Raw genomic sequence first — 23,632 nt, 5'->3', positions numbered from 1 at the left:
AAATTCCATTAGATTTTTTTTTTTTAATATTTATTTAGTTGGTTGCACTGGGTCTTAGTTGTGGCAGGTGGGCCTCTTGGTTGCGGCTTGCCGGCTCTTAGTTGCGGCACGTGGGCTTCTTAGTTGTGGCATGGGAACTCTTAGTTGCGGCATGCATGTGGGATCTAGTTCCCTGACCAGGGGTTGAACCTGCGCCCCTGAATTGGGAGCACAGAGTCTTAACCACTGCACTACCAGGGCCGTTAGATGTTAAGACTTGAATAATCCTCTTTGGTTTCATGCACTGCCCTCCAGGTGCATTGGGGAAGCAGCGTCACCCCCAAGGCTCTGTGGGGAAGCCTTGCCCCCAGTCCCTGGGCCATGGCCTTGCTCTTGAGGCACTGGGTGGTGGCATCTTGGTCCCCCACCCGCAAACCAAGGAGGCCGCACCTTTTGAAGATGAGGAAGAGCCAGAACTACCCTCTGGGCCAGTGGTGGGAGTGGCAGCCCTGCCCTCTCAGAATCGCCTTTGGGGTCAGTCTTTTCTTGAAGGATGATGCATGTTTGTAGCTGGTAACTATTGTTCCATCCTGTAGAATCCCAGACAGCCTTCTTTCATTCTGTCCCATTTGTTTTCTATTCTTTTTAGTCCCAACTAGCAGTGTTTCTGCTCCTATAATCCCATCTTTATTCCTGACTTCTGCTGAAGTGGTTGATTAAGTTTGTGGTTCACCTCCTTATCAAATAGATGTTAGCCACATCTATTGTTAGTGTTCTCTTCAGATCAAGCCTTTATCATTTTTTGCAGCAGTATGGATAGGCTGAGAATTTTCCAAACCTTCAAGTTCCGGGTCCTTTTTGTTTAACAATTCCTTCAATTTATCTCTTTCCTCACATTTTACTAAAAACAAGTAAGAGAAAAACAAGTCTTCAACACTTTGCTTAGAAACCTCTTCACCCAAATATCCAGTTTCATCACTTGAAAGTTCTTTTTTCTACAGAACACTAGAACATGACAACAGTTCAGCCAAGTTCTTTGTCACTTTTTAGCAAGGATCACCTGTCCTCCAGTTTTTTGTTCCTCATTTCTGTCTGAGATCTTTTTTTTTTAATTTTTATTTTTTATTTATTTTTGGCTGTGTTGGGTCTTTGTTGCGGTGAGTGGGTGCTACTCTTCATTGCAGTGTACAGGCTTCTCACTGCAGTGGCTTCTCTTGTTGCGGAGTACAGGCTCTAGGTGCGCAGGCTTCAGTAATTGTGGCACACAGGCTCAGTAGTTGTGGCTCTCAGGCTCTAGAGCACAGGCTCAGTAGTTGTGGTGCAAGGGCTTAGTTGCTCTGGGGCATGTGGGATCTTCCCAGACCAGGGCTCAAAACTGTGTCCCCTGCGTTGGCAGGCGCATTCTTAACCACTGCGCCACAGGGAAGTCCCTAAGATCTTTTTACCCAACCAAACTTGGGTTCACTTGCCCATCACGCAGTAAAGCCAATCTACTGACACTGGGTTGTGGTGAAAGAAAGTATGGCCTTTATTTGTAGGTCACCAAGCAAGGAGAGTGGGTAGCTAATGATCGAAAAACCCGAACTCCCCCGTGGCTTTCAGGCAGGGGTTTTAAAAGGCAGCATTAGGGATGAGGGTCACAGAATACATGATCAGCTAGTGGACATTTTTCTGATTGGTTGGTGGTAATGTTCAGGAATCTTAATCATCAACTTTCTGGTTCCAACCAGTTTAGGGTCTATGTGCTTATGGTCATGCTTGTGGTCAGCTTGTAGTTACCATCCTCCACTGGGTTGGGGGTCTTAGTTTCAGCAGAACAACTCAAAGATACACATCAGACTGTTATCTGTATCCCTTCAGTGACTTAGTCCTGTGACTCCATTGTTCAAGCTATTATTACTTCTCTTGCTTGACTGCTTTCCTTTGTTTCTGCATTTTCCATTTCTCTAATCATTAACTGCTTGAGTCTGCTCTTTGGTCAAACAAGCGGGGGACACAGAGGGCCTAGTACCCAGGAAAGCTCTGCAGGGTCCCACTTGGTTTCAGTCCCCCCTTTTCTTTGATATTCCTCAATCCTGAGGGTAAAGGGGTGGGACAAGAAAGGGAATAAAGTTTTGGATAGAGAGGTTAATCATAAACTCTGCAGGGGAACTTGGTTTTAGGGGGACTTGGTTTCAGTCTCACCAGAATGGCCTTAAGCATTCATATTCCTAACCTACATTCTGTTCATGATGTATTCTTTAAGATGACAGAGACTCTCTCCATAGCCCTCCTCTTTCTAAACTCTCCCCAGATTGCCTTTGATGTCCATATTTTTGCCAACAGTTCCTTAACAGCAGTCTAAGCCTTTTCTATCAAGTGCCTCCAAACTCCTCCCGCCTCTACCCATTACCCAGTTCCAAAGCTACTTCCACATTTTTAGGCATTTGTTATAGCAGCAGCTCACTTCTCAATACCAAATTCTGTATTAATCAGCTTGGGCTACCATAACAAATATCACAGACTGGGTGGCTTAAACAACAGAAATTTATTTTCTCACAGTTCTGGAGGCTGGAAAATCTAAGATCAGGGTTCTGGCAGGATCTGGTTTCTGATGGGGACTCTCTTGGCTTGCAGATGGCTGCCTTCTCTCTGGCTTCTCACATGGCTTTTGTGTGTATGTGGGGAGCTGGGGGAGAGGTGGTGAGTGCAAGCACTCTGGTGTTTCTTCTTAGGTGGACACTAATCTAGTGGCCCCACCCTTATAATCTCATTTAACAGTAGTTACTTCTTAACTCCAAATGCAGCCACACTGGGGGTCAGGGCTTCAGCATATGAATTTTGTTAGTGACATTCATTTGGTCCATAACAGAAATGTAAATACAGTTGACCTTTGAATAACTTAGGAGTTCTGGGTGCTGACCCATAGTTGAAAATCTGTGTATGATTTACAGTCGGCCTTCTGTATACAAGGTTCCTCCATATCTGTGGTTCCGCATCTGAGGATTCAACCAACCTCGGATGGCGGATGGCGTAGTCCTCTGTGTTTACTATTGGAAAAATATCTGCGCTATTGGAAAAAAATCTGCGTATAAGTGTACCTGAGTAGTTTAAACCCACGTTGTTCAAAGGTCAGCTGTACAATGTGAAATATTCAAGTTTTTCTATAGACTTGGTCTTCATCAAGTCTGAGTATAACTTAGAACCAAGCAGACATCTAGAAATCACCAAAGATCCTTTTTTCTTTCTTGTTTTTTTCACAGCTAATTATTCATTGAACTCTGTTCAGTCAACTCTCATATCTCTTGAATCTGCCTTACCTTACCTCCCTTTTATAGTTTAAGTCCTCAACTCTTGTCTGAACTAACACAGTAGCCTCTCAACTGCTCTTTATGCTGCTTATCTGGTCTTTTCCCAGTCTTTTAAACACATTAATATGAGTGTGAACATAAATCTGATTGTTATTTCTTTGTTTAAAACTCAGGAATAGCTTAGAGTGTCCTTCCATGCAGTTGCATCTGATATCTCTATCTATCTAGGATTAAGTTTGGATGAATATTAAACAGAAAATATGTGAGATATAGTTCTTTATTTTTCTTATACATAAATCTGGAGATAGAATATCCAGAGGTTGTATGGCAATTCCATGGTCGTTAAGCTTTTTCTGTCTCTTTGACTTCACCATCTTTAGTGTATGGTTTTTAACTTCAAGTTCACTTACAGTGTAAAATGGCTTCTGGAGAGGCAGCCATCCCATCTTGAGATCCAGGTGGGAAGTAGAGATAATAGCAAAAGGACATTGCTAGCTATCTGGAGCTTTTAAGGTGTCTTCTTGGAGCAATTTCTATTACATTTCATTGGCTATTTCTAGTTCCATAGCAAGGGAAGCTAGAAAGTATAGTTTTTTACCTGGGAACATTATCACCTCGAAAAAAGGATTCTGTTGATCTGCCAGTTATCATTCCAACCTCATTTCCTGTGGCTCTGTTTCTTGTACCCTGTACTTTATTTATATCAAACTACCTGCAATCCCCTGATTATCCACGCTACTTTACTATATGTTTTCCTTACATGGATTACACTTCTGCCCTTTTTGGCCAGGTGAACTCCTATCCTGCAAGGGTCAACATCTCTTGGAAGCCTTTCTTAATTACCAGCTGGGACAATTAATCACTCGCTATCTGGGGACTCCATTTTAATGCCTCCTCTTTAACATTTCCTGTCTGGCTTTGCAGTTATTTTGGTTGTGCCTTTTTTCCCTACTAAATTTTGAAGTATTAGAATGCAGGGACTATGTCTTATTCATTTTGACTGTGCCTGACACATAGTAGATCATTTAATAAGTGATTGTTGAAAAAAATCAGCTAAAAGTACAATTTAATAACAGCTAGGTGGAATGTTATTCTTGTAGGCCACATGCAATTAGGAACTGCCTCTAAGAACTACAGATAATGAATATATAGGGTATGTGGGCTATAACATTAAAATGATGGAATTAGAGAAAGTTCTGAAATCCCTGGTTGAATGATTTGAACATACTTATTGCTTAAAACAAGGTGAAACAGAATTGGTTTTGATAGCTCTGCTTTGTAAATGAATTTTTTTTTTTGGCAGATTATGCTTCCACCTCCTCTTTTAAAACAGTTATAACAAACTAACAGTTATAACAAACTAGGTCTGTTTCATCTTTGATTTTCTTTCCCAAGGACAGTGTGTCCGTTGCCTTGCTAAGTTGTACTTCATTATACAAGTCAAGTTGACTATGAGAAAAGAGAAAATATTCATTTAAACTTTCAGGAAGGAAGGCTCTCAATGGTCTTAGAACCTCAGATCAGGAAGTAAAGCTAACCTAATTTTTTTTTATCCTTTTGACTTGGAATATATTTTCCTTCCCTCCCTTCCTTCCTTTCCCCCGCCACCCTTCTTTCTACAGATTTTAGATACCAAAGTTCTTTGTGAAGAAATAGATCACAGTCTTCTCTCCCTGCCCCCCCCCTTTTTTTCTCTAAGGCTAGGTTACTCGTAATTTCTGAAATGGTGCCCTTAGATATAGTACAGATGGGATTTTGATCTCTCCCAATGGGGTTGAAAGTTTAAATCTTCAGTTTAGCTCTCTTTGGCTAGAGGTAATGGTTTAGTATTCCTGAAGGAGAGTTGTATGGTTGACTCTTTTAGGGCCAACTTCTTTAGTAACACTTTTGATGGAAGTACCATTTTCTTTAGTACTTACGTATCTAACTTGTGTTACAGAGATTTGTAAATATTTAGAAGAGTAGTATAATATGTGAAATTCTTCAGATGCCTATGGAGAAAAGAAAACCCAGTACAGATGTAATACTTAGTATTCGTGTTTATGGCAGATTATATTTTCAAAAGATAGCTATGACAAATATCTCCCATCCCACAAGCTGGTTACAATGTGACTTTGACACATTGGAATCTGTGGTTGCTCCTCTTGAACCTGGGCAGGTTTATGACTGCAGCAGAAGTGACAGTCTTGTTATTTCAGCTTTTAAAATTTGGGATACCAGTGGAATGTATGTTGATTTCCTGTGCCTCTTTGTCTAATATTTTCTCTCTAATCTTTCTGTTTTCACTTTGTTAACTTTCTTGTTCTATTTGCCTTCTTTTCCTCAATCTTGTTCTCTTTCTGTTTCCTGCCTCATTTCTTTCTTTGGCCAGGGAGCGAATGATGGGCATTTTGGTAGACATTTTTCCATAATACTGGAGATCTCAAGCCGAGGCCGAGTGGCCCTTCTTCCTTCTTCTCTGTTATCAGAAAATGAAATAAAGTGAGGGATGGATTTGTATGAGGGCTGATGTATGTCTCTCTGGCTTTCTTTTTCAAATTGTAAACTTTATCAGTGTGGAATATGTTGTGTCTATATGAACACTGAGCACTTAATAGAAGTCTTAGATTTAGTTTTTCATTAGCTTCTAGATTTGCATTCCTAATTTAAAAAATTTACACCTTATTATATACTTCTTTCACACTCTTACCAGAATAACTCCTGAAAAAGTAAAAACTCATTAGCATATTTATCGCCCTAGATATTCCTTCCACTTCTCTTCCCATACTTTTCTGTTTTGCAGTCCCCACACTTTACATTCCAGCCTCTCAAACTGTCCTCTAAACATTCCTAACATCTTCTGACTTCTGTGTCATTGCTCACTCCCTTACTGATACTTGACATGTTCTTCCTGTCTCCCTGTCTTGTACTCATTCTTCACTTTCTAGTATGGGAACTGACCCCCTTTTATGAAACTTTCCTAGATTCCTCCCTTGTAATCTTTTCTTCTATACTTCAATATCACTTGTTTATACCCTTTAGGGTATTTATTACAGTCTACTTTGGGTTATTGGTATGTTACTTATGTATTCATTTATTTAGCAAACATTTGAATCCCTGGGTGCTACTTCTGGAGACTTGAATTTATTGGTTTGGGATGGAGCCTGGGCATCAGAATTCTTTAAGTGCTCCTCAGTTGATTCCAGGATTAAGAACTAATAGAATAAAGGTATAACACAGTGCCCACCTGGCCTGTGATAAACACTCAAATATTTGTTGACAGATTATAAGCTTTTAAATCCAAGGACCATAGTTTATTTTTGTATCCCCCATAGCACCCAACACACTATTGCCTACTATTGTATACAGGTTTTCCCTATTATCTGAAAGTAGAGCATTCCTGTGAAACCTTTTGTAAGCTGAAATGGCATAAAGCAAAGAGGCAGTCACCTTAGGACACATGTTGCTAACAATGTACAAAATAAATTGAGATAAAACATAAATGCTCACAAACATAGTTCAGAGCTATGGCAGCTTGATGCTGAGATGCTAGTGTAGTTCCCAGGGAAGGAGCTTGGCAATGCCACTCTTGCTACTTGGGATGCATGATGCCTCTATAATAGTTCTTTGCAAAACAAATGCTAAAAGCTATTTTCACCATCTTTTGTAAAAGCAAAAATCCTCTTTAGATTTCTTTTGATTAGCGAAAACAGGTGCTAACGTAGGTTTCTCATAAAAGCGAAGAGGCATGAAGTGAACTTTTGAAAAGTGGGGGATACCTGTATATAATTAGGTGAAATACTTAGTTCTTTTCAGTTTTCATGATATTTCATGTTGTTGCAGGGGCCATTCAGAACATGCTTGGATTACTATGTAACTAGAAACTGCTAGACAACCGTAAAATGTTTTTTCTGCTCTTTTTTTTGGCTGTGCCTGCGGGGCAAGTGGGATCCTAGTTCCCCAACCAGGGATTGAACCTGCGCCCCCTGCATTGGAAGTGCGGAGTCTTAACCACTGGATCTACAGGGAAGTCCCTGTTTTTTCTGCTCTTGTTTGTATTTTTAAAATTTTAAAATACCCTCTAGAGACGTCTTGGATTTACTGAACTCTAAACTAGTCTTGTGTATGATCTATGGGTTAAATATAGAATATGAGCTCCATTCTTTAATCTGATACAACGTAGTCTTCATAAAATGTGACTTTAGTTCAAGTATGTTTAGGAGCCTTTATAGATAAATTTAGTAAATATAGCAAATGAATGTACCCATGCTTCGAGTAAATATAATATTTAGCCCAACCTATAGCCGGTGCATGCAGCAGAATTATCAGATTGAACCTTTGACCTATTCAGACCATATGGCTCCTGACTTGCGTCTTTTATGTGATGTTGATAGCAAAATTTGTGTTACAAAGGGAGGTTTTATTTTGTTCATAAGTTTTGGGAATGTTAATAACCTTTTAATTAAAAGTGCTTATGATACTTATGTGACTAACCTGGCTTTGAGTAAGACAGCACTCATGGTCAAATCTAATGCAGTTGGCCCTCTGTATCCACAGGTTCCTCATCTGTGGATTCAACCAAGTGTGGATCAAAAATATTTGGGGGAAAAAATTCCAGAAAGTTCCAAAAAGCAAAACTTCGATTTGCCACTCCTGCTACACACAGACAACTATTTATACAGCATTTATATTGTATTTACAACAATTTATTGATACTTAGCATTTACACTGTATTAGGTATTATAAGGAATATAGAGATGATTTGAAGTATAGAGGAGGACTTTTGTAGGTTACATGCAAATACTACACAATTTTATATAAGGGGCTTTGATCGTCTGTGGATTTTGGTATCGGGGTGGGGGTGGGGTGGGTTTGCTGGTCCTGGAACCAATGCCCCGAAGGTACTAAGGGTTGACTTGGGTAGTTCTTTACAATTAATGACAATACTTTCTGTATGCTTGTCTGTCAAACCTACAGAAATTGCCTTCCTCTTCTTGATATTTCCCTTCCTCTTCTGCTTGCTCTCTTTTCCTTCCCTCCCCTTTGTTCCAGTGTTAGGTGGCAGCTGGATCTGCTGGGATGGTAACATTAGTCTATAGGTAAGGAGGAAAAGGATAGGGGAAGAAAAATTTGTTGTTGTTTGTTGGACTTTTGCCTCCTTTCTCCAGTCCTCATTTTCACAACTTTCCTCCAGAGTCAGGAGTAGAAAGTAAACAGGGGCTGCTCTCATTACTGCTAGAGATCTCCTCCTCCCCACAGACTGTCATTATTGGGCATCCATTGTTTTTGTCTTTGTTTTATACATATATATATATATGTAAGTGACTGTGTTGGATTCGAACATATATATATTTTGTTTGTGCCGTTAACCATTTGGCCAGAGGTTGCCAAACTTGGCAGCTGGTGGGCCATATTTAGACTGCATGTTGATTAATTTTTTTTTTTTAATATTAGCTGCTAACACTTTTAATGTGGAGAGATTTCACAAAAAATTTATATTCCTGGTTTCCTCATTGCCACATTGCAGCATAGGCCTGGAACTTAGAAGCAGCTTCACGCTGTAGGAGGAATATGTGCTCTCTAGGGTTCCACAGACCCCACCTGGCCCACTTCATCATTTATAGTACCCTCCTGCTCCCTGTAGGTATTTCCGTTTTTGAGGTTTGCATCATCAGTCTTTACTACCACCAGTAATTCCTTTTATGCTTGAACTTGTGTTCCAGAGCAGAGGAGCTACAGAATATTTTTATTCATACAGCTTTTCTTCCCAGTGTGAGGTCTGAGAATAGTCAAGTGTAAGGGAGATGCCTTATGTTTCTGGCCTTTTGAGTTGGAATTACACATATATTTTCATTTATTTGGACGATATTTATTGATAGTGATGGTAAAGGATCAGATGAAATGTGGTTCAGAAATAGCGGAGAGTATTAAAGAAGCACAGGTTTCTTGTCAGCGCCCACGGCCCTGAATATGTAGTCCTTCAGTGAGACATAGACTGCCTGGAGTGAATTCAGTGTCCACGCCTTAGCTCACCACAGTACACTGTTGCCTTTCACCCTGCTCTGAAAGCCAGGTGATGAGAAAGGGTGGGAAAGTCTTGGATGAGAAGGTGTCCAGGAAGCACAAATTCGTGGCTACAATTAACTCAAATCAGCCATGTTAGTCACAGTTATATCAACTGATATAACCTGTAAATCTTACTTAGCTCAGAAGGCTACCATTTTCTCTTAAAAACTGGTGATTAGGTTGTTTATGCTGATAAGTTGCTATATTAGGTTTATTATAGATCAAATAGGTCTTGAGAATGTCATGCTATAGATGACCAAATGTAAAAAGAATTCACAAGGAGATCTTTATAGAAAGTATATATGCAAATCATCACTAGATGCACCTAGCTATCTGTTTTGCTCTAACTTGTGCTTAATAATGTAGTTTCAGAGTACTCTTCCCCCTTTTTAGATGTTCTTCCTCTGTGCACAACTATGTCTTTTATGTTTACTATATTGTCATTGTTTATTCATGAGTCTGTCTCTTAGCTGTGAGTTCCTTGAAAGCAGACTTGGAGGTCTTACTAGTTTTGTGTTCCTCATGGCCTAGCACAGTGTTTGGGCATATGATCAGTAAGGGCACAGTAGCCTTTAATTAATTATTGATTTGTTGATTGATTGATTGCATTTCAGGAACGTCTTACTGGAAGGATTCTGTTTCTGTGGTGAGGACCATAATCTTTGTTTTATCTCTGTTTCAGTATTTGCCCTTTCTGTGTAATTGCTTTTACTTTTGTGCTATAATCATTACGTGATTATCAAGTACTTTCTTTTTCTTACCGTATCTCGGTATTTGATTGTGAGTTGCTAATTCTCACTAATGGAATATTTTTGAAAACTGAGATGTCTTGAAATCACCAAGGCTTTTTGTTGGATGAGATTTGTGTTAAATTCTCTTGAAAATCTGTTTTGATATGAGAAAAGAAAACTTTCTCCCTTGGTTCTTTGCCTTGGGTGTTCCCTTGTCTTTCATTCACACTTCCTGTTTGAGGAAGGATTTTAGTTCTGTTTCTGTAGTTTTCAATAAGATTCTGGTTAGTTTCTTGACTCTTATGACGGTGTTATAGGTGGACTTGAAATGTTTCTACAGTTCCTTAGATTAAGAAAAACCTAAAGTAAAACTAGCCCTTGAGATTTATTTTTTGAAGGTGAAATACCTCTTTAAGCTATTCCCATTGTGGTCAAATATATTAGTTTACTCTCCAAATGTATTAGTTTACTGTCATGCTTTCCTTTTTTATTCTGGAGTGCTTCCTTTCTAATCTAGTCTTGTTCTCTAGGCTTATGCATAGCTGTCCTGCTGAGATATCATATCATAATCATCCTAGAAATTCCCTTTACCTCTCTTATGCTACAGTCAGTGTTTCCTGGATCCCTTTTCTTTCCTTTGTTTACCCCCTCATTTTGTTGTAGGACATTCTCCTGTAGCTTTCTGGAAAAGGTACAGGAGAGATTGTTTGTACTTTTTCCTTGTTATATTTTTATAGTACCCTATTCTTATTTGGATGCAATTTTCTTTTTCTCCTTTTCTGAGAATATTTGGAGGTTTTCATATTTTTTTCTTCTTTCTTCATTATTTCTGTTCCCCCTTCTCCCTTCCTCCATTTGTTTGCTTTGGTACCTTTCTTTTTGGAATCTTCCTCAATTTTTGGTGTTCCTTGGCAGTTCATTCATTTTTTCAGTCTACTCTATTGATATATAATTTACATACAATAAAATGCACAGATTTTAAGTATTCAGTTTAGTAAGTTTTGACAATCATATTCACTTTTGTAGCCACCACCCCTATCAAATATATAAGACATTTCCATCAACTCAGAAGAGTTCCCTCCTATCTCTTTGCAGTGTCTGTTCCCTACAATTCCAGCCACATACTCCCCACTTCACCACCTGTCAACCACTGTCTTTGACATCACAGCTAGTTTTGCCTCTTTAAGTCTTTTATATAATGCAGTCGTATGGTATATGTTCTTTTGTGTCTGGCTTATTTTGCTCAGCATAGTTTTTGAGATCCACTTATGTTGGTGCATGAATCAGTGGTTTCTTCATTTTTATTGCAGAATACTATTGCATTGTATGGATATACCACATTTATTTATTCATCTGTTCAAGGATCAAGGGGTTGTTGTTTCTAGTGTTTTTGCTGTTGTTAATAAAGCTCCTCTGTATGTTTCTGTACAGTATTTTCTTGGGTAAATAGCAAGGAGTGGAATTATTGGGTCATAAGGTAAGTACATGCTTAACTTTATAATAACTGCCAAACTGCCTTTTTATTTTAAAGAGTGATGCATTAAAAGATTGACTGGAAGACTTACATGTTTGAGTATATCACTTGTTGACTTGTGGATTTTCCTTTTGGGAACCCAGCCATTTCTAAAGGGGGAATGGAGACATTCCCCTCACCCCATGTCAGTAACAGTAGGTCTTTGTTCTAGAATCATTTACTTTCTTCAGAGGAGAATCCTCATTGATTCTGCACAGGTGATATATATGTGAGAATAGGGCAAGGGAGGACCGCTGGATGCAAATGCTCACTTAATCTTCACCTTTTTTCATACCTCATTGTCCTTCCTATAGCTCTCAGCTAAATCTGGTGTTTCCATGTATGGAGCCTTTCTGTGTCAGTGTCTCCAGAGAATGTATCTCCGGTTTTTGATATATATCTACATCTAAAAGTGATGTGCGGGGGTGGGTAGATGGTAGATTGGTGTGTGACTGTGTTGTGCTGCAAGGGACCCGAGAGTCTAAGCACTCATATAACTTTCAACCAATTTCTCTTCAATCCCACCTTTTACCCTCACCCCTTTTTTTGTGTGGTAACTGGTACAATGAATTCGAGTCTTTTTTGGGTGCTCTAGACAGAGTAAGTTAGTTCACTTTCTTGTTCACATTTCTCAACTGCTGGTGCTTAGGTTTCAATTTTATTTTATCTGCTCAAGTCAGTCACTCCTCCAGACACTAATGTTCCCCAGAAAAAACTGACTGCCTCTTAGATCCTCAGTTCTTTTTTCTCCTATTCTCTTTGTCCTTGTGAGTTTATGTCCTTTTTTATTCTTGCTGTAATTTTAGTGAAGTCTTTGGAGAGAGAGGAGATAGAAAAACCACGTGTGTTCAGTTTTCTGTTTTTTCCAGAAATTGCTTTTTCTTTCTAAAACTAAAATAACTGCATTAATATTATGTTTTCCTACCCTAAAATTTTACTAGGCTTGATTCTCTTTTGTTTTCCATCTTACCTGAATCTTTATTTTTAAAGTTTTCAAAGTTTCACTTGTACAATGAATGCTTTTATGTATTCCTTATCTACAGATGAACTAATTGTTAGCTTGTTTATTTTGAATAAAAATACTATTTATTTTCAGTAAATATGGATCTCTGGCAGTATTTTCATGTTTGATAGTTTCTTTTGTGCATATACAATAACTTAGTCAATCTGTCTTCTACTGATGGACATTGTTTGCTTTTACAAATGCTTTAAAAAGCTTATATGTACATTTTCTCCTGTTATAAGGGAATAAATTCATTAGTCATCTAGTTTCTATTTTTTTTAACATATTACCAAACAGTCCTTCAAATATCTGTAACCAACAGTGTATGAGATTATCATTTTATATCACAGTGATTGATTTTTCTTGTCTCCTCCACTAGACTATGAGCATCCTAATTTGTTAGTAAAACCATTAATGAAAATTAGGCGTATTGAAGAAATAGGTATTCTGGTAGCTGAAGTAATTTCTTCTTTTTTATTGTAATTTATAAAATGAGCTTTGTTCTGTTTCTTACTTTTGCATTCTAAAAAGGAAAAAAAATTAGTAACTTGGGGCTATTAATATTATGAATTCATTTTTTAATGAATTAAGCATATAGTATTCATACTTTTCTCTAGCTACTTACTCAAGTATTAGTTCTTATTGTTTTATCATTGCCCTACAGGTTGTTGAACTCATGAACTTTCCCTCCCTACCACAGACTTTCATTGAATGATAATCTATGTGCCAGGACACTCTTTAGTCTTTATCTTGCTGGCCCTTTCTGCCTTACTTGAGACTGTAGACCAGCCCTTTTTCTTGTCCTTTGGAGACTACATTCTTGTTTTTCCTGTTCTAACTATTCCTTGTCAATCTTGTTTGAGTATTTTTTCTTTCTCCATAGGTACTGTAAGCTTTGGTTTCTCCCAGTTTTGCCTCTGTCTCATTTGTACTCTTCATTCATGGCTTTAATTGCCACCTATAGGTTGATGACTCTCATCAAACCTCTCCTAAGCTTTACACTCATAATTGTAAAAACCCAATGGATCTCCCCAAGGTTCCTCATTTTCAGTATGTCCTTATCAGAATTTTCATTTTTTTCTTCCTCACGATTTTTTTTAAAAAATATTTTTAAAATTTATTTATTTGGCTCTGCTGGGTGTTAGTTGCGGCACGCAGGATCTTTGTTGCCGTGTGCAGGATCTTCATTGCGGCATGCAGAATCTTTAGTTGTGGCATGCAAACCCTTAGTTGTGGCATGTGGGCTCTAATCTAGTTCCCTGACTAGGGATTGAACCTGGGCCCCCTGCATTGGGAGTGTGGAGTCTTAGCCACTGGACCACCAGGGAAGTTCCCATTTCCTCACTTACTCTTTTCCGTACATTCCCTTTCTACATGCTAATACCATCCTTCAAGTTTCCCAGGATAGAATCCTGAGTGTTATTCTAGATTGCTTCTACTTTTAGTCAAGCTTCAGATTCTACTGACTTTTCCTTCTAAATATTTCCCAGATTTAGCTCCTCCTTTTCTTCTCTTAGTAGCAGTCTTATCTTTTGCTTCCACATTTGTTCCATTCTCTATAGAACTGGTAAACTATCTGAATTTTATCTGACTGTGTCCTGTTTCCTGTCTGCCTGGAGTTTGTATCTGAATTGTGTCTGACAGAATCCCTTCCTTATTATGACAGAACTGAATTTCTCTGAATTGGTCAATGACTGCTTTAGGTTTATCACTTACTACTCCCTGCCTTATTCATTTTGTTCTAGTAACATACAATTCTCCATACGCTCTATACATCATGCTCTATGCATTATACTTTGAAACAAACTATTATGTCTGCCTGGCATGCCCTTGTCCATTTTGCCTGGGTTAGCCTTTAAAAGTTTAAGTAATCATCCTCTCTGTCCAGAAGTCGTGTCTTTCTTCTCTAGCATGGGATAAAGGTACTAATTCTGTGCCTCCACAGTGATGATTGTACTGACCACATAATACTAAAGAGTATTTATTTCTCTGTCCTTGTAGACAGAGATTGTTCTATTCAGTGGAAAAAAGGCTTCAATGCCTAAAATAAAGTAATGGCTCAGTAATTTTTTTTTTGAGAGTGGGTGTCTAAAAATTACAGTTTATTAGAATCATCTATTTATAGGTTGCTTTCTTTGTAGATGATGACACGGTCTAAACTAAACTTAGGGGGTGTCTTCTGCATGGATAGATACATGCTCAAAGAGTAGAAATAATATAATTTTTATCCCAGAGGCAATGAGTGCATTGCTGCTAAAAACATATTAATGCCAGCGTCTTAAGGCCATTTAGCTTACTTGCTAATTCGAAGTACTTGTTACCTCTTCCTTACCCTTGCCTAAAATTTGTATGAATAATTTAATGTTCTGTCATTTGAAAATAGTGGGTCAGGAATTTGCATATTTATTTTCTAGATTAGATTTGAAAATATTAGAATTATGAAAAATATCTTTGGGTCTATTTGACTTATTTGGAAAGAGAAATAATATTTGCCAATTTTTATTAGGAATTGGGTTGAAAAAATGTAAAGATTTTGAGAGATGACTTTTCTCTCCTAGTTTCTTACCCATCTTCTCTTTCTGAATTTCAGTTACAGATGTAGAGCTGAAACGACTGAAAGATGCCTTCAAGAGGACCTGTGGACTCTCATATTACATGGGCCAGCACTGCTTCATCAGAGAAGTGCTTGGGGATGGAGTGCCTCCAAAAGTTGCTGAGGTAATCTTTATGTTCTAGGTTTTCCTTTGAGATAGTTACCACCAGCCTGAATTCTTGAGGGTTCCCCTGGTCTTGACAGATGTAATCTTCTCTACAGTTATTTTTCTTGCTGAGTAGGTTAACAGATCTTGTTTTAGATGTCATTATGGCTGTGTTCTTAGAGGCCAAATGGGAGTACTGCAGAGCTGCAATTCTGCTTCTGTGTACTTCTGGGCTTTAATAGCCACAGATTATTATCATGGGACCATTTATATGACTAGCTTCTTATTCTTATAAACTTCATCACTCTGACATATAATTTTTATGTTGGGAGTATTTTTATAAATTTTGAATTTAAAACCTTTCCATATAGTAAAACCTAATTAAATTAATTCTGTAAAATTAAATGTTGTACATGAAACACTAGCTTATTAGAATTTGTAAAGGCTTATTTAAATTCTACTAAAAATTTTTAGGTAGAGATAAAATGAGCTAAGTTGATATAAATATCCCCTTTCTAACATTAAGTTCACTATTTTATAGGTATATACACAGATATGTATTATGTCATTCGAAAGGTGAAATGATAAAAAAAATTAATAAAACAGTGAAAATTATAATAAGAATTTTAAGTTTGGTGTATTTCATAAAACCTTGATTCACCATTCCTAATTAGTGACAGTTGATATTTCTAACCCGTGCTGTGTGCTTTTGAACCTTATGGTTTACATAATATAGAAATTACATTTATTGATTTTTTGTGTGTTTTAGTCTTTTATTTTTTTTTGGTGGGGATATATGTTGCATTAATTCTGTTACATGTATTCTTGTGTAAAATTATGTACTTTCTTGCTCTGTCATTATTTTGGATTTATGACAGGATTAGTTTTTTTCCTGATACTATTTATTGGGTTCTCTTTTTCAGTATGAATTCATCTTCCTATTTTCTTTTTTTTTTTTTTTGCGGTACACGGGCCTCTCACTGTTGTGGCCTCTCCCATTGCAGAGCACAGGCTCCGGACGCGCAGGCTCAGTGGCCATGGCTCACGGGCCCAGCCGTTCCGCGGCATGTGGGATCTTCCCAGACTGGGGCACGAACCCATGTCCCCTGTATTGGCAGGCGAACTCTCAACCACTGCGTCACCAGGAAAGCCCTTCCTATTTTCTTTTAATTTATTTGTCTTAAGTGCTAGTATAATATAAAAATTTGGAATTCAGAATTTTTCATTTTAGGATATAACTAGCAATTTAATGAGATAATATAAGTTGCCCATTAGAGGAAGGGATTTAAACTGAATCCATAGTATTTAAAACAAGATGCTTCCAAATTCAAATGTATACTAACTTGAGCCTTTCTTTCCCTCAGCTTCTTCCTTAAAGTCAAAACTGTCAGTCTCTGTAAATTCATGGTGCTGGGAAAACTTAGGTCAGAATATCTGATTTATCTCTTTGGATCATGTATAAAGATTTACTTGTGTAAATCTACATACCTATAAACAGATATCCATTCAGGTCCTTGTCCATTTTTTAATTGGCAAGCTCCTACTGCTTGCCACATAACAGCTCAATAAATTGAGAGACGTATTGTGGGGGCAAGGAATAACAACTTTATTCCGAAAGCCAGCAGACCGAGAAGATGGTGGACTAGTGTCCCAAAGAACCATCTTCCCTGAGTTAGAATTTAGGCTTCTTTTATAGTAAAAGGGGAGAGGGTGTGGCTGGTTGTTGCAGACTTCTTGGTGCCTTTGTTCTTGAAGCTGTCCACGGAGGTCTGACCACAATGTTCCTAGACCTCCTGCAAGACAAATGTTATTCTCTGTTCTGCAACTTTTTATCTCTATATGAATGAAAAAGTGTTATACCTTTAAAAAGTCAGAGCCTTGAGAATGGGCTGTCTTGTATATTTTAGGCTATAGGCAACATTCTTTTACGAAAGGTGCAAAGCCTGCATGAGTAAGCACAGGAAACAGAGCGCAAAGGTTAGAGCTAAAGGAATAGATTCAATATGGAGTCAGGTTTATTCTTCTCTGTTACAGTCCGAGCAACTGTTTGTTGAAAAGATTATTCTTTCCCATTGAATCGTCTTATCACTGTTGTTGAAAATCAACTGATCATAAGCATAAGGTTTTACTTCTGGATTCTCAATTCTATTCCATTGCTTTCTGTGTCTATCCTTGCATCAGTATCATAATGTCTTGATTACTCTAGGTTTATGGTAAGTGTTGAAATCAGAAAGTGTCATTTCCCCATCTTTCTAATTTTTCAAGTTGTTGTGTCTATTCTGGGTCCCTTGCATTTACATATGAATTTTTGTGTCAGTTTTTCAATTTCTGCAAAAGAAGCAGCTGAGATTTTGATAGGGGTTGCATTGAATCAGTAGATTGATTTGGGGTGTATTGCCATTTTAACAATATTTAAGTCTTCTGACTCACAAAATTAGAATGTCTTTCCATTGATTTAGATTTTTAATTTCTTTCAGCAATGTTTTATAGTTTTCAGTGTACAAGTCAAATGTCCATCAATAGAACAAAATGTGGTATATCTAATCTATAGAATGGAATATTGTTAATAAAAAAGGAATGAAGTTTTCTGATACATGCATGGATGAACCTTCAAAACATTCTAAGTCAAAGAAGCCAAATACAAAACACCATGTATTTTTTTATTCTATTTGTATGAAATGGCCAGAATAGCCAAATCTATGGAGACAGGAAATAGATTATTGGCACTTTGTTAAAATTGTAGCTGATTTTTTTCTTACTCGCTTACATGGTAGCTGCCTCTTCCTGCTGTTGTTTTGGAGGAATCTATCTTTCTTGAAATGTCAGATACAGGTTGCCCTGTTAACTCATTTCTCCGATATGCTCAAGAAATGATAGTTAAATGACTTTTTCTTGTTTTTAGGTTAGGAGTGACACTCAGGCTTTCTACATCTAAGGTGGAAGTGGAACTCCCTGGAGCGTCATTTTTATGTGAATATTTCGTAAATTTCATTTCACCCAAAATTATTTCAAGGGTCTCTGTCCTTTGGACTGTCTTTTAAGAATCATCACTGGCTAGAATAATTAAAGTATTGAATAATTGTTTTCCAAGAATTATCTTAATTTTAAATTGTAAAATCCATAATGATAGTTTCAAATTTCAGTTTCATTGTAGTTAACACTTTTTTGTGTGTAAACTCTAGCACAGTATTAAGCACAAATAGAAATTTTATAACTGCTTTTTTTTTTTTTTTTTTCCTTGCGTTATGCGGGCCTCCCACCGCCGCGGCCTCTCCCACCTGCGGAGCACAGGCTCCGGACGCGCAGGCCCAGCGGCCATGGCCCACGGGCCCAGCCGCTCCGCGGCATGTGGGATCCTCCCGAAACGGGGCACGAACCCGCGTCTCCTGCATCGGCAGGCGGACTCCCAAGCACTGCGCCACCAGGGAAGCCCTTATAACTGCTTTTAGTGATGATGGTGAACTTCATTTATCCTATTATTTACAGATCTAGGTTTATTTTAAGTGAGGAGGAGTACTATTAGCATGTGAATATTGATTAGTACATATAACACTGTGTAAGTTTTAAAGTACTATAAGGAACTAAGGACTTCTGTCTTTTTATTTTTATTTTTGGCTGTGTTGGGTCTTCGTTTCTGTGCAAGGGCTTTCTCTAGTTGCTGCATGCGGGGGCCACTCTTCATCGCGGTGCGCAGGCCTCTCACTATTGCGGGCTCTCTTGTCAGAGCACAGGCTCCAGATGCGCAGGCTCAGTAGTTGTGGCTCACGGGCCTAGTTGCTCCGCGTCACGTGGGTTCTTCCCAGACCAGGGCCCGAACCCGTGTCCCCTGCATTGGCAGGCAGATTCTCAACTACTGCGCCACCAGGGAAGCCCAGTACTTCTGTCTTTAATCTCTCGTATTTTCTCATGAAAGGATGTCTTTATAGTGTCTCATACAATAATCTCAAAGGATGAGTGAACCCCATTAAGCTCAGTTCTGGAACAGTCCCAGCATTTATATAAAATGAGCTTGTAGCTTATTTCAGGCATCTCTCCAAAACAGGCAGGTTAGTAGACAGACTTCAACTTTTGTGTATATTTGGGAAAGGGAGAGAACTTATGAGTATGTTTCATCTTGCAGAGTACAGAGTTATTTGCTAAAGAGGAAATAGTACATTTTAAGTAAAATGGAAGTATAGATCTGGGCAGATAGTTTTGAAGTTTGAATTTAGATGTAGTGGGTAGGCAGACTCATAGAATGGAGGATCTGTATTCAGTAGTTGCAGCAAAATCTTGTTAAATGATGGGATTTCTAAACAAAGTGATTAGTTGCAAAGCTAAGGAAGTAATCATTCGACTGTATATGGCTATTCTGCGATCTTTCTTAAAATCTTTCTAAGAGTTTTCTATGATAAATTCCAAGACAGGCTATTCTGGATAAGGAAAAATAACTCAAAGCAGTTTAAAATTTTTAGAATCAAAGCATTGATTTCATTTGACTCATTATTTTCTAGGATAGATTAGTTTAATATTTTGATGTAATTCTGATCTTGCTTATAATAATAACTATGTGTTATTTGAACAAAATATTAAGTGAATGGAATTTGAGGGAATTAAGAAAACAAGGTCAAAATAAGGTGAATGGAAAACTGTTCTACTGGAAATTGGACTTTTCTGAACCAAGGCCACTAACTCTTAATTATTCAGTGTTTTTTCTTTAGTGTGTCACCCATCTCCCAACCCCTATTCCCCCAAAGAAATCTAATGACAAAACATTTCCATGTAGTATTAATTTGTAATCATTTCCTCTCGCTTTCACATTCACTTAAAACTGGTTTTCACCATTTACAAAATATGCGATGCAAGTGAATTGATAGTTGCTACTCCTTAACTATTTCTTTTAACTGGAAACTCTTAAATCTCTATCCCAGGATTGATTTCAATTATGGATGGCTGTCTAGGATAAAAATTCCACTCCACCTTCCTCCATAAAGCTGTCTCTGACAATTTTAGCCCACACTGTTTTTCTCCCATCCTTAAACTCTTAACAGGCATTAAATTCTGCCTCTGTACTATGTAGTACAATGTTTTTATTAGATAATGACTAATTGTTCATTTAAATCTTGTCTCAACTAAGTTATGATTCTTGACGGGCAGACTTTGTGACTTTTAAAAAATTGGTCCCAGAGTGTTGTGCATATAATATAAACTCAGTGCGTATTTTGATGTTTTTGTCTTGTTTTGTTTGTAAGTAATTGTATATTCTGCAAAACCCTATTGTAAGAATGACCAGGACAATGACCAAGAAACCATACTCCTAAAGTCAATTAGCTTTGCTAGCTTTGCAGTCTTTGAACATTTAACCTTTTCCAAATTTGAGGAAAATGCACATTTTAAGCAAAAGCAATCATAGAGCCTGGAGTGTTTTTAGACATAGTGGTCAACATGTGAAAACAAGCAGCTGATTAGTAGGATATTTTTCCATTAGTGTTGGTAAATTTATGCTGAGGTATTCATAATGCATTTAGATGCCTCTTGGGACTAGGGACATGCATTTATTGAGTTGGCCAAAAAGTTTGTTCCGGTTTTTCAGTAAGATGTTATGGAAAAACCCAAATGAACTTTTTGGCCAATTCAATACTAGACAGTCTAGGTTTAGGGGGACTATCTGACCATAGAATAATGATTTGTGATTGTTTTTTTGTTTTGATGTTAGTTGATCAGTATTATTGATTACATCCCTTTATGTTGGATTTACTAGCATCATGGATAACAACTTTCTTGACAACTCTAGCCATTGTCAGCTCTTGATGCTGTTGATCATTGACTATTATAATATACTAAAATAATATGTTTATATCAACCAGAGAAAAGCAGCTAATGTTTTCATGTTACATTAAATCCTAGTCTTGACATTATGGCTAACAGTAGAACACTAAGCAGGATACTGGTTTAAAATCTTTCTCTGGAACTAGAATCTGTAAAATATCCACTAGTCTTTATCTTAACTGCATCACTTTCGTTCAGTGTAATATTCATGCTAGTTCTTAAATTGCATTGTTGTTTTTTTCTTTTTGTATTTCTCTTTGTAAGACCAGACAAAAAGGATTCCAAGGGCTCTCTTAGATGAAGATAATAACAGAATATATCACTCCCTTCTTGTAAAATTACATACGGACTTTTTAAAAAAATATGCATTATTGTCTTGATGGTTCTTAACTGCCAAGTTTTATCCCAATATTTAAACAGTTTCATAAGCTATTGAAAAACAAAGTTTATAGGAGAAGAGCTGATATGTCGTTAAGCATAATGGGACTAGGGAATTCCTTGTATAAAACATTACATCAAATACATTACATAAATTATAAGTGTTCTAAGTGGTATGTCAGATGTCAAAGAAGTTACTTATATTGGTACAAAAAATACTCTTATAGAAAATAACTTATGCATAATCACTTATTTTGAATCCTTGGTGTATTAAGTGAGCCACTGACGTGACTAGTGTAGTAGATGATAAAAATAATTGACATCCTTTTCAAGTCAGTCTTGATAAGACACTTCTATCCAATAGCATATTCCTTAATTGGTATTTTAAGGCAAAATAAGGTTGATTTAATTTATAATCGAGAGTGTTAAAAACCTCTGCCTAAATTTAGCTGATAAAATTCAGCTGAGTTTGACTACAGAAGTTGGAAATTTTATATAAAAAGAATTCTAAATGGTGGGAAAAGCAACTAACATTTTCTAAACTTGGGTGAATGTAAAAGGAACGCATATTCATTCTTATCCTTTTCTCCCTTTCTGCATGCCCATGGAATAAATATAGCTGTATTTTATTGAGTACCTACCTAATAAATTTCTTTTCTTTTAAAAATTTATTTATTTTTGGCTGTGTTGGGTCTTTGTTGCTGTGTGTGGGCTTTCTCTAGTTGCAGAGAGCAGGGGCTACTCTTCCTTGCAGTGCATGGACTTCTTATTGCGGTGGCTTCTCTTGTTGCGGAGCATAGGCTCTAGGCACGCGGACTTCAGTAGTTGTGGTGCATGGGCTCAGTAGTTGTGGCTCACGGGCTCTAGAGTGCAGGCTCAGTAGTTGTGGCGCACGGGCTTTGTTGCTCGGCGGGATTTGGGATCTTACTGGACCAGGAATCAAACCCATGACTCCTGCATTGGCAGGAGGATTCTTAACCACTGTGCCACCAGGGAAGTCCCTAATAAATTTCTATTTGTAGCAGAAATGAAATGATTTTTATGTTTGCCTTGCATATGGTAGTTATTATCTTTTAAGACTATTATCTTTGAGTAATATGAATTATTATATTCAATACTTAGATTAAAATATAGGGAGAAGAGTTGTAAAATACAGTTGAACTTCCTGTATTTCCATAATTTTGTCATTAAGTGATAAATATGAGAATCCTTCCTTAATGTACTTCTAAATGTAATTTCTGTTTTTAAAAATAATTTTGTTTATTTATTTTTGGCTATGTTGGGTCTTTGTTGCTGCACACGGGCTTTCTCTAGTTGCAGCGAGTGGGGGCTACTCTTCGTTGCAGTGCACAGTCTTCTCATTGCAGTGGCTTCTCTTGTTGTCAGGCAAGGGCTCCAGGTGTGTGAGTTTCAGTAGTTGCGGCATGTGGGCTCTAGGGCATGCAGGCTTCAGTAGTTGTGGCACATGGGCTTAGTTGCTCCGTGGCATGTGGGGTCTTCTTGGACCAGGGCTCGAACCCCTGTCCCCTGCGTTGGCAGGTGGATTCTTAACCACTGTGCCACCAAGGAAGTCTCCAGAGTCATTTATACTTACAGCTTTAGGGTACACTTTTTCCTGCCTACTTCTCTATTAAGTTATAAGAACATCCTGAAGCACCTTTCTGAGAATCTGAGGTGTTGTCCCAAATATGCTATTATAAAAAATGATGGACTTAAAGAAATTATTAGCTGTGTAATGGTTAACATTTCATACTATATACATCATTGTAGTTTTGAATGCGAATACGTACAGTATATAAACAATATAACCACATATATTGTAGTTTCAAATATATGTAGCACTTTACAGTCATCAAAAATTGTGATTTTAGGATTAATTTTGTAATTAAGGAACATTGCAGTCAACTGTGGGATTTTCAAGGGTGTATTCTCAGGAAACAAATGGCATGAAGAAACAGCAATATATCCTCCTATGTTCACACAAACTACAGGATAGCAAGTCATTTATTGAAAAATGTTTATATATTATGGCTAAAAAGGAAGTCCTTAGTATAGTCTATCCTTCTTTTTTTTTCTTTACAGTATTGTTCTTTAGTAAACGTCTCGTTTATTCCCATTATTTAAAATAAATATTTGGGGCTTCCCTGGTGGCGCAGTGGTTGAGAGTCCGCCTGCCGATGCAGGGG

At 37.6% G+C, this 23,632-nt stretch overlaps 1 protein-coding gene across 1 annotated transcript in view; it reads left to right on the top strand.

Annotated features, from left to right (window-relative positions):
- USP32 (ubiquitin specific peptidase 32) overlaps window positions 1–23,632 on the top strand; it is a 200,329-nt gene that overhangs the window by 48,774 nt on the left and 127,923 nt on the right. Inside the window, exon 2 of the mRNA XM_007464900.1 lies at window positions 15,152–15,279. Coding sequence (XP_007464962.1) covers window positions 15,152–15,279 — 128 coding nt within the window. The remainder of the gene's footprint in view (window positions 1–15,151; window positions 15,280–23,632) is intronic.

This window comes from Lipotes vexillifer, unplaced genomic scaffold, assembly GCF_000442215.2.
Source record: "Lipotes vexillifer unplaced genomic scaffold, Lipotes_vexillifer_v1.1 scaffold788, whole genome shotgun sequence".
In the NCBI taxonomy this organism is placed as follows: Eukaryota; Metazoa; Chordata; class Mammalia; order Artiodactyla; family Lipotidae; genus Lipotes; species Lipotes vexillifer.
This window is presented reverse-complemented; position numbering and strand designations above follow the sequence as displayed.